Source organism: Phodopus roborovskii, unplaced genomic scaffold, assembly GCF_943737965.1.
Source record: "Phodopus roborovskii unplaced genomic scaffold, PHOROB, whole genome shotgun sequence".
Lineage (NCBI taxonomy): Eukaryota > Metazoa > Chordata > Mammalia > Rodentia > Cricetidae > Phodopus > Phodopus roborovskii.
This window is the reverse complement of record NW_026125052.1, coordinates 29,760,843-29,774,904: the sequence shown is the minus strand read 5'-3', so window position 1 is coordinate 29,774,904 and position 14,062 is coordinate 29,760,843. Positions and strand designations below refer to the sequence as shown.

Here is a 14,062-nt window from a genome sequence, read left to right as displayed (position 1 = left end):
ACCTGAGGGTTCCCTGGATTCAGCTGTAGGCCAGGAACACCTGTAGATCCAGGCCATTAGCTATGCACACAAGTGTACAATCCTTTAGAGTATGCTGGATATTTAGTTCTCACCCAAACTATAGGCTAGCTTCCAAAATCATATCCATCCTAGAGACAGATGTGTTGCCTGCCGTGGCCACACAGTGAGTGGATGGGGTCAGCAGGCGCTACTTCATGTCTATATTGGATGGGTTCTTCTTCATGAAGAGAGGACACTGCTTTCCCCTCTACCCTGATCAAAATGGTCAGAGTGACCAGGACTTTCATCTCAGCATTAGGGAGGCAGAAGCAGGCTGATCTCTGAGTTCAAGGCCAACCTGGTCTACACAGCAAGCTCCAGAATGGAGCCTACCGCTCCTGGCAGACCCCACACCCCAAGTCCTCCTTTATCTCCTTTCTCCTACTGTGTCTACCACCAGATCTCAGGAAAACTCCCCCTCCAAGAACACTGCAACCCCCAGGTGACGCTGACCATGTCTGGGGACATTCTGCATTGTCACATCTGGGCAGAGGAATGAGATTGGCCTCTAGTCAGAGCCAGGGTGCTGCCAACTGCAGTGCCCAGGACAATCCTCTCGGCACGACCGGCCTCAGAGGTCACTGTGTGGACCGTGAGAACCCTGCTCGGGCCATCCTCTGAACTCAGGGAATGAGAAGCCTGAATTACCTTTTCTAAGCTGCCATTGGGACACTCACTGCCATGGTCAGGGTCTAGCCGGCCTGGGGGGGGGGTGCAGCTCTTCCCTGCACCACAGGCAGCAGCTCTTCCCTGCACCACAGGCAGTGGGCACCATGGGTATGACCCTTCAGTCTCAAATCCCCCAGAACCTCAGATCCTTCCCTGCTAGCTCCACCACACTCTCAGAATCTCAAGGTTTGGTGGACCTAGGTCTTCTCTCCCGTCTACCCATCAGCCCCTCTGCTCACCAAGTCTGCAGGGCAAAGGCCTTACCAATTCAAGATTTACAGGCCAGGCCTTGCTCTACATGCAGAAGTAGGTTATTAAATAGTAGGAGGTTGAGGAGGAAGCCCGGGCCACCCCCACACCCCAAGAGGCCCAGGGATAGAGAAGCCACATTGTTTGGGGACCACCAGGTAGGGGTAAGACTCCTTCACCACAGCCCTGCCCCAGCCTCACCCAGAGCCCAGAGGAACTTAAGGCCTGGGGTTGTCCCTTTGCTGAGCCAGTCTGTCTGGTTCCTGCTGGAATCGGCAACCTTTTCCAAGTGAGAGATCCTAGCATCTCCAAGGGCAGCAGTGGTACCTGGGGGTCACGCGGGCCAGCTGGCGGATACTGACTGGTTCAGAGTCACACCCAGCACCCAGGAGCGAGGCCCCGCTCTCCACACCTGCACCACATGATGGCCTGTGGGTCAAAAGCCGCCAGTGAAAGCAGCAGTCACCAGAGAGGCCTGATGCTAGAGGCAGGCCAGGCCGTATGGAAAGCTCCAAGGTGACATCTCCCACTGGGAAACAGTGGGTGAGCCGAACTCCTTCACACTGCTTTCCTGACACAGATCTAGGAGGCACAGGCCAACAAACAAAACACAGCAGCGAAGTTTCCCGGGCCTAAGCACAACGCTGTCCTATTCCCAGTGATGGCTGGGTGCCCACTGCATAGGTGACTTGCAGACACTGTCTGAGTTCATAAGTGGCAAAGATGTCCTTGAATCTGGGTGAATTGACTTCTACACTTCTCAAATGAACAAATAAAACAGCACAGAAAGGAGAACTCTTCATTCACTTGTTCCTTCCAGGCTGAGGGGAGCCCAAACTAAGGCCCCTAACAACAAAAGGAATGTTTCCTAGCTGGGAGGGCTCGCTTACTGTGAAGGGTTGGGGTCACTCCTCAATACCATTTTTAAAAAAAAAAAAAGTCACAATTTCACCAGTGGAAACGTCCTGCAGGTTCAGACCCCAGGGGAAGAGAGTCACTGACCATACAGATCAAAGCACAGAGAAGGCTAATTACCCCCAAGCAGCTCCAGATTGCTGGGTAGCAGGAGCTAGGAGCTAATGAGCCACGCCAAAGTCCCCTTTATGGGCCTGCATAGGCCTTTGGAGGCTCAGCCTCCTTGAGCAGGCCAACAGAGCTCCTTCCTGACCCTTCAGATGTCAACTCCGGCCCCCTGCCTCAGGTGCTGATCCCCAGGCTAGAGCTTGTGTCCAGCCTGCAGAGAAAGCTTCTTTTTTCCTTTGGGGTGGTATCAGTAGGAAGAGCCCAGCATGGTCCTCGGCCCCAGGGCCTGTAGCATCCTAAGGATGTTATTACATCAGGACTCAATGTGCTTACATCTTTTCTGTCTGTCAGCCTCCCACACAGCCTCGCAACAAAGCAGGTGGGGCTGGTCATGTTATGACCATGATAGGTAGAAAGACCGAGACTTGATGAAGTAACTTGCGGAGTCGGATGGCCAGGGAGAGACCTGGGACAAGGAATTCCAAACCCCAGGCCAAATGGCATTCCTAGATAGCGCGGTGACACACAGTCTTCGATCGCAGCACTTAGAGACAGAGGCAGAGGCAGGTGGATCTCTGTGAGTTCAGGCCAGTCAGAGCTATACAGTGAGGCCCTGTCTCACAAACAAACAAACAAACATAATATCTCTTCCTAGGAAAGCTGTCAATGGGCCTTTCAGGGAGTGTGAGGCATGGGCTTCATCACTGCTTAGCTCCAGGCCCTGGGGAGGAATGCAGAGCAGGGTCTCCCTCTCTCCCTCCCCCCCTTACCTTGTTAAACTGGAACAGATCCCGCTTTAGCCTTTCCCGGGCAGGGTCGTGTCCAGTTCTCAGGAACCGCCTCATCTTGTTTAGTCTGCAGCCCCCACCTGCAGACAATAAAGTTGCTCTTGAGCCCAGGCCCTGGGTCACCCGGCCATCCCTGCCAGGGAGCCTTCAGCTGCTCTTCCCAAATCCAGCTTCACCTGAAGTTTCCCGTGTTCCCCCCACACCAGGAAGTCCGTGAGACCTTGGTTCCTGAAAGCCTGGGCCTGTCCCTGGCTGGCTGAAGCTCTCTAATGCCACCAGACACCATAATGGGAGCAGAAGAAGCTGGGGGAGGAAGCCATTCAGCCTGGCTTTATAGGAACACGGCGGGCCCTAAGGTTAATTAGCTTAATTGTTAACCTGTTTTCTGAAAAACCATAAAATTCCAGAAAGGGGAACCTTGCAAGCTTCCCCCAGAGCAGTCGGTTGGTAGAAGCAAGGCTGTCCTGTGGAATCCTTGATCAGAGCCCCAAAGGGACAAGCTAGTGTGGGACCTGGGGCAGTGTCAACAGGAAGGGCAATCCGGGTGGGGGCGGGGCCAGCACACCCGGGCCAGCCTTCAGGGTGCCTATCAAAGGGATCTCATTTAGTCCCAGCCACCAGTGCTAGGGACCCAGATCTGGCTCCACGACATTGCTGGGGCCCTAGGTTAGTCCTAGCTTCACCCCACTCCAGGATTCCCCACTCCCGAAGCCCCGACTGGGTGGTATCGAGAAAGGTTCCTTTCCAGATGGCAACTCGGAGAGGGAGACAGAGGGCCAAGAGTTTGAAGCCAGTGAGGGGTACAAAATGAGACCCTATTTACTGCCAGCCTCCAAAGAGGCCCCTTTCTCAGGGGCTGCAGTGGACCCCAAATCAAGAGAAGACACCTGTACCTAATAAACCATCCGCCTACCATAGGGAGTGCTCCCAGCCCAAGGGGGAAACTATTTTTATCCCCTTGGGGGAGGGACATGAGTGGCTGACTGTGACTTCCAGCTTCCAGTAGTGCAGAACCTCCTGCTGATCCAAGGACACTAAGGCCTGTCCCCAGGAACACAGGGGCTCTGGCCCATTACTGAACGGGCTTCCTCCATTCCACTCCAGTTAATGAGGAAAACAAACACAGCTCACTGTGGGTAGGGACACAGAGAGAGACAGGCCGACAAAGTGTGGTAGGTGCTCACATGGGAGCAGAGTGGGACACCCAGTCTCAAATGGGGGCGGGAGGTGCTTCCTATCTAAGCCGGGTTTGAAGGCTGGGGCAGGGGTGGATACAGTTCAGCGGTAGAGCCCTTGTCTGGCTTACAAGGTCCTTGATTGATCCTCAGCTCTGTAATCAATCATGGCCCTGTGGATTTAAGACGTGTGTGTGTGTGTGTGTGTGTGTGTGTGTGTGTGTGTGTGTGTGTGTGTTCCAGTTGTGGAGGCAACTCCCCCGTGCCTCCAAAGGACAGTGCAGTGTGAAGGCTGGTGGGTAACTTGGGCTCACCACACTGGGAAGGGTCACATCACTTCCAGGTCCTGAAAGAAAGACAAGTGACCACATCCTCTGCAAATGATCAACAGAGCAAGCAGGTCGCTTCCAAACCAAAGCCCAGCCAGGAACTGTCACCCTCTGGGGACGGCTGAAAGGCCATTATTTGCAGTGGGGGATGGGGTGGAGAGCAGAGATCTCACATTTTAGGGAAGCCACTCTGGGGTGTGGAAGTGGTGGCAGGAAGCTGGGGAAGTTTGGGGACCCACTTCATCAGAAGCCCTACAAGTCGGAGAACGGGCATCGAAGCACTGGGCCCCCGGGGCTGGAAGTGGACACAGGCCCCAGGCTACAGCCGCCCCTGCTCTGCACAGACAGCTGAGCTGGCTAGCTGAACATTCCAGCCATGGGGGAGGGTGGTGCAAGCTCCTAAATCAGCACTCCGGCTCCTGGGGTGCAGGCTTTTCCCTCCCCAGTCGGGGTCACTGGGTCGGTCGCAAGGCACAGGAAGCTAGGAGTGACTCCCTGGGAAAGAGACCAGCAGACTCAAGGGAAGGGACAAGAAGAGACAGGGACCGTCTGTGCTAAGGAGCCCCCACAGCAGCTCGAAAGTGGAAGGGGGCAGGAGAGAGGGGTTGCCCTCTTGGTCAGAGGGCAGAACACTCAGTGCCGGCCAGAGCTCCAGACCCCCCCTGAGTTAAACTGTTGATAGTTTTAAATATTTTTGTTCAAGTTGTCTCTGCTCACTGGAGAAACATCAAGTCACAGAGGGAAGAACTCTTCCAGATAACCTCAGTAATATGTGGGTACAGGTCTGGACCACCTCTGTCCTATGCTGTTTGTGACCACAGAGTAAACAATACACATCAACTTGAGCAGGAGCCACCTGAGAGTAAGTGGAACAACTACCTGACAGGAAGCCAGGCCACAGACTAAGCAACTCACGCAAGGCCACTCACTGCATCAGAAGCGGCAGAACTCAGCTCTGACCCCAAGAGTGACTAACTGCCAGTTCCAGGAGCGAGGACGCCTAATTATATGCTTGCAGTTAAAAGGCAGGGGCACGCGCACAGACTCCCACAGGCCATGAGCTCAAAGCTAACCGAGCAGTTTGGAACCGGATGTTGGGCCACTGCTTTCAGGCCTGGTAAGAACCAGCCCTGGACTCGGGCACCTTACAGGGGACCCACGGCTCATTCTCCAGGACCCCACTGACCTAGGAGCTGGGACCAAGGTGAAGGGGAATAGCATAGGTGTGTGTGTGTGTGTGTGTGTGTGTGTGTGTGTGTGTGTATGGGGGGGGCAGTATAACTGCCCCAAGGCAAGGCATGAAAATATGCCACCCCTTCTTAGAGAAGGAGGACAGGTTTAGCCCAGGCTAGACTCAGTTCAGGAAGCTCCCACCCACCCCAGGCCATTTACTCCAGATAAGCAAGTTTTCTGGAGCAGCCTAGGAAGTCGCGCCTAGGGATTGGTGGTGGGAAAGCCTTATCAGTAAGTGGCGATGCAGCCACTGTATTCTACTGGGGACACTATCTTGGATGTTTGCACACATCCCTGACTGCTCAAATGGCCCTCACCTTCTCAGGCTGAAACTGTACCCTCCCCTCCCTGCCCTTCTCTCCACGATTTTTTCCACAAAATTTGGACAGCTGAAGATACTGATTAATCCTGTTGACAACCCGGGGAAGCAGGATCCTTGCACTGATTAACAATGTGGTCCCCCCCCCCCCTTTCCACAGATGAACCTGCCTGCACGGAGTGAACGTTCATTACCTGCTGGCTGACCCAAAGTCTGGAGGAGGCAATACCCCTCCTGGGTGGAAGGAAGTCCTGGCCACACAAGGCAGGGGCAGGGCTAAGGGTCAGGCAGGTGGAGAAGCAGAGTGCCTGAGGCTGGGACAAGGGGTGCATTCCAGGGGCACGAGGGCAAGTCTAGGCTGAGATCACAGAGAGACCCACATAGCACAGATGACACACCGGAAAGATGAAAAGGACAGCCAGAGGCAGGGCCCCGGGGAGTCATCTGTCCCTCCGCACCATATGCCTTCTTCTCTTTAGCTTAAAGACAGTTTCTCTGTGTGGCCCTGGCTGTCCTGGAACTAGCTCTGTAGACCAGGCTGGCCTTGAACTCAGAGGACTGTCTGCCTCTGCCTCCCGAGTGAGTGCTGGGATTAAGGGTGTGCGCGTGCGCCACCACTGCCTGTGCGCCACCACTGCCCGGCTTCTTTGGCCCTTTGCCGGCTGCTCTGCCTCCTGAGCCTGTACCGTCTATTTCTGTCTGACGTGCCTTCCTGTTCCTTTAGCAGCAGGGTTCACACAAGCGTCCCTCACCTGAGCCACTCCTGATCCATCTGCAATGCTTGGCTGTGCTTAAAATGACCATATTCTAGGTTAGGGGACAGCTCAGCCAGTAAGACCGACAAGCACAAGCACCTACCTGAGCCTGACCTCCAAAACCCAGGTGAAGAAGTTGGGAGTGGAGGGGTGTGCTTGCGATCTCAGCACAGAGGCAGAGAAAGGGGCGTCCCGGGGCTCACTGGCCAGTCTACCTTACTTGGCGAGTTCCAGGTCAGTGAGAGATCCTAGCTCAAAAAACAGGGTGGACAGTACCTGGGCAATGACATCTGAAGGCGAGCCCTGCCCATCCCATACATGTGCATGTACATACGTACCCACTCATATGTATGAACGTGCACATACACCTAAAAAACAATTATTACTTAGATTCACACGGGAGGGTCATCCATCCAAGTCCAGTGTTAGTAAGCTGTCAGGAGAATGACCTTAAATGACAAGGGACAGGTGAAGTGGCTCAACCCTGTTGCAGAAGTCTACTGAGTGGGAAAGTAAGGTAGACGCTGCTGGAAATATTAAGACACACAGATACACAATGAAAAGGTCATGGCATTTAATTTAAGTTAGGTTTATCTTCAGGGCACAAGGGAGAATCAAAGGGAAAGGTGAGCCCCCCCCCCAAAGTGTGTGAGTGTGTGTGCTTGTCTGTCTGTCTCCATCTTGCAGTTGGAATTGTTCTGAGGACGCAGGATTCCTGCCTAGCCATGTTGACCTCTGTGAATCGGATGCCTCCTTACAGACCCACATACACACAAAAGCTAAGATTGCTCAGCAGTCAGCTGGGAGAAACCAGGTGCTAAGAGGAGCCAGCAAAGAGTGGAGTCTGGGAGACCCCATTGTCAAGGAGCCCTCAGACCCCCAAGACAGATGCTGAGGAACTGAAGCAGTCACATGGCTATCTGAGGCAGGGCTTTTACACGAAAATGGCTCCTCCACCCCCTCTAAAGATGGTCCAGTCTCCGTTTCCACCCCGCTGGTCATCTAGAATCAGCCTCTGAGCCATCCCTCTGTCGGATCCTACAGGGGCAGGCACTCAGGACTCTGGGGTGACCATTTGAGCATGCAGTCCATTATCCATAACCATCTCCTTGTGTGCGGAACTAGCCTGGCAGAGACCTGTGGGCAGTGAGTTGGTCCTCTCCTTTTCTTTCCACTGCTAGACCCATACCCCTTGTCAGCAGAACATTCCTGGGCCCCAGCTAGGTCTAACGCACCCCTTGACACCTGCCTGCAAAAAGTCTCCAAGACTACAAAATTTACACCCTTCTTCCTCTCCCATTTCCTGCCACTCACCCTCTCCGCCCCACAGGGCTGCACACTGGCCTTCCCACACTTCCATCCCAAGTCGCTAATGCAGACAGCAGGAAAAGAGTGGGTGGGGCGGCCAGCCATGTCTCAGGCGGCGGGACTGACCTCGCCTGGGTAGGACATGGGGATCTCCAGGTCAGATAGCGCTGATGGAGGTGCCTAGGCTAATGTGCCACTGTGCAAACAAGGTGTGGCCAAGCCGACCCCATCTGTCCCGGAGGTGTGGATGGGCCAGTCCTCTAGAAAGTCCTTAAATAGCTCAGGAGGTTAACCGATCTGCTGGGATAGCCCTCGCACGTGCGCCGATGTGTCCTGCTGGGTCAGCCTGAGGGACAGGAAGTGTCCGGAAGGAAGGAGTATCCCTCCTGCTCTCCAGAAGCTCTTCAGAGGCACATACTGTGGAGTCCCAGCTCCCTTCACCTGTTGCCTTTGCTTGAGCTTCCTACGAGTCACTGATGAAGGCACTGGCCCCCTCCCTTCCCCGACATCCTGTGTGAGGCCAGTGTGTGTGGCTTTGGCCTCCTGCTTGGCGGATGTGAGCATCACCCCTAACCCTCCCACTGAGAGTGCAGGCAGGGCTCTAAGGTGCTGCTGCAGCTGCCTCTGTCTGTGCCAACTCAGATGCGCGTGGCTATCCTGCAAGGGCCAGTGTGGCTTGGGAAACTCCATCTCCCGAAGGCTGAGCAGCAAACCCTGACTGGAGGTTAGAACCTGGGAAGGAGCTCACAGGACAGAGGGAGTAGGCTGCTGTCGGGTCATCCTGGGGAAAGAACTAGCTAAGCCTAGATGTTCCTAAGCCCCTCCCTTGCATTATTTCAGTTCGTCCCTACAAATACTGATACAATAATGGACTCAGGACTTTATCGTCAAACAGTAGGAGTCCATCTGACTCCAGAAGCCTCTGATCACTTTCGGCGGCTGCCAGGCTGCTTTCGGCTTGGCCTCCAATCCTACTGTCTTTCATCCTACGTAGCCATGACCTGGTCCCACGACCCTTACAAAGGAACCTGGGTTCCTATGAGTATTCAATCCACGAAGGAGGCCCTTGAAAACACGGGAAGCCTAATCGCATAAAATGCCCCACATCAGGCTCCCCGGAAACGCAGTGAAGTGCACAGAGAAACGCACTCTGGGAGGCAGACAGTCTGACTGGGTTACCCAGGCCCAGTCCAGCCTCATCCTAGGACCTCCTACAGTGTAAACAGCTGTCCTCAGGAGTTACAGAGGGAGAGTACAATGCCAGTTCCATCCCCAGAGCCACCGGGCACTTGGAACACTCACATTTTATTTTCAGAGCCGCATGCCTCCATTGTAACTGTAACTCAAGTAACCCCCTCTTGTCAAGGCCTAACTCTGTAATGCTACACACGGTTCTACCCACCAAGGGACACCCCAACCCCCCTTTGTTCTTTCTGTTATACAACTCCTATCACCTCCCAAGGCTATGCTTATTTTCTGCCCGTCAGGATCTCCTACCCTTTCAAAAGAAAGGAAATCCCACGACAGAGACCTCTGCTTTAAGGTGCACATCCAGTGCCCAGGACCGAGACACAATGAGGACTTATTGTTAAGTCAATGATTAAACAGTCGGTCCAGAGATTACCGAGGCAGGGTTCTCTAGTCATCAACCTTAAGAATGCTGAGGTGGCTGGGAGGTGGTGGCACGCTCCTTTGATCCCAGCAGAGGCAGTGGATTTCAGTGAGTTCAGGCCAGCCTGGTCTACAGAGTGAGTTCCAGGACAGCCAGGACTATTACTCAGAGAAACCCTGATTTGGAAAAAACCCAAACCAAAACAAACAGACAAAAAGGAATGCTGAGGGGGAGTGTACAGGGTCCTTGGAGAATGTTCTATCCTGCCCTCAAGACCCAGGCATATGGGTGTCATATGTAGCATCCTCTAAGGATACCTTTGCAGCCTCCCCCTCCCCCCATTGTGGCTTCTGGATACCCAACTTGTTGGTCAGGAATATCCCAGAATAATATTATAAAATAATAATAATATTTTTCCCGGGAGCACCAAGTAAAGTCCTTCAAGAGAGGGCTCTGGTCTCTTGCTGAATTCCTAAAGGGTAGAGTCAGGTACCTCCTGGCTTCCCTGTCCCCACGCCCAAAGGAGCCTCTCCTAGCTCAAGAATTCATCGTGGTTCCTGGGAAGGGCAAGCGACTCTTCAAAGGGCCAGTTCCTCTGAGGCAGGACAGACAGAGAGAGCCACCTCAGAGGAAACTGGGCACAGCTGGGGAGGGTTTCCCTGGGGTCTAGGGAGCCAAGACCTGGGAAGGTTCTGATGGAAACACCCATCTCCTCTTCTGATCCCTGCCTAAACTGTGCCTGGGCAGAGAGAGGAAAACAAAAGGTGTCCAGCAAACTTGGCATGCCCAGGCCCAAGGAGGAGGGAGATAGCAGTATCACTAGGAGATAAGAGGGCCTCTTGGAGCCTGAGTGCATCTAGAAGCCAACGCTGCTCCAAGGAGCCACCTAGGAGAGATAGCATCAGTTTTTCCAGCCTCAGGTGGTACCCAACTCAGGTGTCAACAGCTGCTCCTGGTGTCTTCCAGACCAGAGAGCTAACTAAGCCTCCCCACAAGGCCCCAGAGGTTCTGCAAAACCCATTTGGGTTCTTCCACAGGGCAGCAATGGGCCACAGGCTGATTACAAACCTTCATTGCCTTTTCTCCCAGGGCAGGCAGGACCGGAGAGAAAGGGGGCAGAAAAGACACCTTCCCTTCAATGTCTGGGGGGGGGGGGCTTACTTGAAGAATTGTCTCACTCCCCTACCCCACCCCACCCCCACCACAGGGTGTAGAGTGCCTGGGTGGAGAGCAGAAACAGATCAGGTTCTACACTCAGAAGACACACACACACACACACACACACACACACACACACACATACACACACACACACACACACACACACACACACACAGACAAAGTCAGCCCATCAGCCCTCCACCCCGGCTTTCCCAAAGAGTAAGGGAATTTTTAAGGGCCAGGGAAAGAGGATGTCAGGCTAGGAGAGGCCAATACCCCCTCCTCCCTGACTCCTGTCCTTATGATAAAATTCTGACCTTCAGCTTCAGTGATTCATTTCAAAACATCACAAAATAAATCATGACCCCTCCACTGATTTTACAAATTCCCTCTTCAGGCCAGGTGTCCTCCTAAAGGCCTACATGGGGCTAATAAACTGGTGCTTTTTTTCTTTAATCCTTCTAGGAAAGTTAACAGATTCTGGGGTAGGGACCCCTGCTATGTAGTAGGCTATGTAGCATGTCACATGAGCTGGCGTTTACATGTTCTCAGTGACCTCTGGGAAACTCAGGGTGGTTAAGTAACAGACCTAAGGCTATTCAGCTGTAAGAGGGTTCACAGTCATCTGATGCTGGGGCTACTATGTAGGCAAAAGGGAGAAACCTCTGCCTGGCTTCCCACTTCCTAAATGCATTCATCTTTACAACTATAGAGTCCCATACCCTCTTGTTTATTGAAAAGGAGTCTTAGGGCTGGAGAGATGGCTCAGCAGCTAAGAGCATTTTCCAAAGGACTCATGTTCCAGGCCCCGCACCCACACAAACTGCCTGTAGCTCTGAGGTCTTCTGGTCTCGAGTGCATGTGGCATACACTAACTCAGACACTCACAAATACACACAAATTAAAAGTAAAATCAAGCTAGGCCTTCCCAGCACTGGGAAGGCAGAGGCAGGTGATTTTGAGGACAGCCAGAACTGTTACACAGAGAAATCTTGTCTCAAAAACAAAACAAAACAAACAAACAAACAAAAAAAGTCAAACCAAATCAAGAAGCTTGTCTTGCAGCCCCAATTGACCTCCAGTTTGTACCTCAGGCTCAGGAGGGCTGGGATGACAGGTGTGAGCCACCACACTCCACTCCTTGTCTGTTTTTCAAATGATCAGGGATCATATGAGCCTTCCTTTTTTTCTGATTCAGTTGTTTACTGAGTATTATTTTATGGCCAACAAGATAGCTCAGCAGGTAAGGGCACCTGGTACCAAGCCTGATGACCCAAATTCAATCCTCAGACCTGCATGGTGGAAGGAGAGAGCTCTCCTAAGTTGTCCGTTGACCTACACACACACACACACACACACACACACACCATAACATGCGCATGCCCAAACATACATACACACACACACACACACACACCATAACATGCGCATGCCCAAACATACACACACACACACACACACACACCATAACATGTGCATGCCCAAACATACACACACACACACACACACACACCATAACATGCGCATGCCCAAACATACACACACACACACACACACACACCATAACATGTGCATGCCCAAACATACACACACTCACACATACAAAATAAAGTTTAAATGTAATAAAAGAGACTAAATTTGTTTGCTTGTCTTGCTTTTCAAGATGGTTTCTCTGTGTAACCCTGGCTGTCATTAAACTCGCTTTGTAGACCAGGCTAGCCTTAAACTCAGAGATCCACCTGCCTCTGCCTCTCATGTGCTGGCATTAAAGGTGTGCACTACCGTGCCTAGCTTGAGACTAAATATTTTGATAAAATTAAAATTATCCCAGTCTGTAACTAAAGACGGCCTCAAGGAAGAGTAGAGATGCAGAATGTCGTAGGACCTGGAAATGCTTTCCAGGGAACTGGGCAAAGCTGATCAGAGAACATCAAGAGCTTGCTCTGAGTCCTGTCAAATGTTCTGTGTGCGGATGACTTAAAACTACCGGACTCGCATAGCAGAACCATCTCTTCATGCTTCTCCTGCCTTCTTGTGCACTAGCTTACACAGACCCAGGGGATCTTCCCCAAACCCACTCTAACTTTGCCTTCTCTTAGGCAGGCCACGGTATTTCGGCTGTGCAGCGTAGCTCGGTTCTTCCCACAAACATTTCCTTATTACCCTGACACACCCATTCTCTCCTGGCTCAGAATGACCTCAAACACAGAGTCTCTAGAGCCTGCATCCACGTTAAGGTCCCCAAGGGAAGGGACTTATTTATCTAAGCCCCGCCCTCCGTACAGGAAGCTCACCTGTTGCAGGTGAAAACCCTCTACATCGCGGTTACCCCAGTTATGGCCACTTGCCACAGCTCAGGCCCAGTGTGCCCACCGATTGTCCAACCCGAATAAAAGCACAGCACACTTTCGTTGGCAAGAATTGTCCACTCCTTGCCAAGGCCTACAGTGAAACCCCCACCCATCAGTGTAAAACAGACTGGGTCTCAACACCGTCGCCTAAAGGTGTCCAAAGCGGTAGAAAGTCTCCCCGGCTTCTACAAGAGAACCGGGTCCCCCCGCGGATTTCCTGCGTCGGAGGATTAGGAGGCACAAAGGGCGGGCAGGGAGAGCGCCCAGATGGCAGAGGTAAGGGCTAAGCCGCCAAGGTAACACGCTCCAGACGCCGCTGGCGGTCGCGGGGTCACGGGAAGCCGCGTCGCCCGGCTCTGCGTCCAGGGGTCTCGCACGAGGGTCCGGACTGGGTCTCCGCTCACTGTGTCCCCCGCACCCAGCCAGGCCAGACACCTGTTCCCTGCTCCCGAAAGCCAGCACGATTGTGCAAACCCGAGTCCCAAGTTTGGCAATCCGTGTGGCGAAACAGGGAAAGACAAGTTCTCAGGGCCACTTTCTACAGGTGTCTTTCTCCGGGACGAGCCAACGTCGGAGATCCCGGGGAGCAAGGCAGACCTGGGCGCTGCCTTCTCCGACCCGCCCGGGGGAGCCCAGGGACTCGGGTCCCCGAGCGCCGTGCCGCGCCGCCCCTAGTGGTCCGCGCCCCCGAGGGCCGTGTAAAGCCAGGTAGGCTCACCTGCAATCGCGGGCCGGCCCTGCCCGAGGCCTCGGCGTTCCTCGGCGCCCGTCACCCGCCGCTCCGGTTCCCGGCGCCGGCCCACGGGCTGCAGGGCGGCCGTCTCCTTCCTGCTCACCTCCGGCGCGGCGAGGGGGGGCGGAGTCGCCGCGATTTACATACAGGCCGAGCCTGCTGAGCCAGCGCCCCGCCCCGGCCCCGCCCCCTAGGCTGAGCCGACGGGGCGGGGGCGCCGCCAGGGAGCCCTCGAGGGCGGGGGCCGAGCTCCGGCCAATCGCGGCCCCAGGAGAGCGGGGCGGGGCAGCAGGGAGG

At 53.9% G+C, this 14,062-nt stretch overlaps 1 protein-coding gene across 2 annotated transcripts in view; it reads right to left on the bottom strand.

The window, feature by feature from the left end:
- Positions 1-13,892, bottom strand: part of Llgl2 (LLGL scribble cell polarity complex component 2) — a 35,051-nt gene extending 21,159 nt beyond the window's left edge. For both annotated transcript variants that reach the window (XM_051180611.1, XM_051180620.1), the window contains exons 1-2: positions 13,751-13,892; positions 2,772-2,869 (exon numbers count right to left, since the gene is read on the bottom strand). In XM_051180611.1, the coding sequence (XP_051036568.1) occupies positions 2,772-2,846 (75 nt within the window). In that variant the 5' untranslated portion in view covers positions 2,847-2,869; positions 13,751-13,892. The remainder of the gene's footprint in view (positions 1-2,771; positions 2,870-13,750) is intronic.
- Between the last annotated feature and the right edge of the window lie 170 nt (positions 13,893-14,062).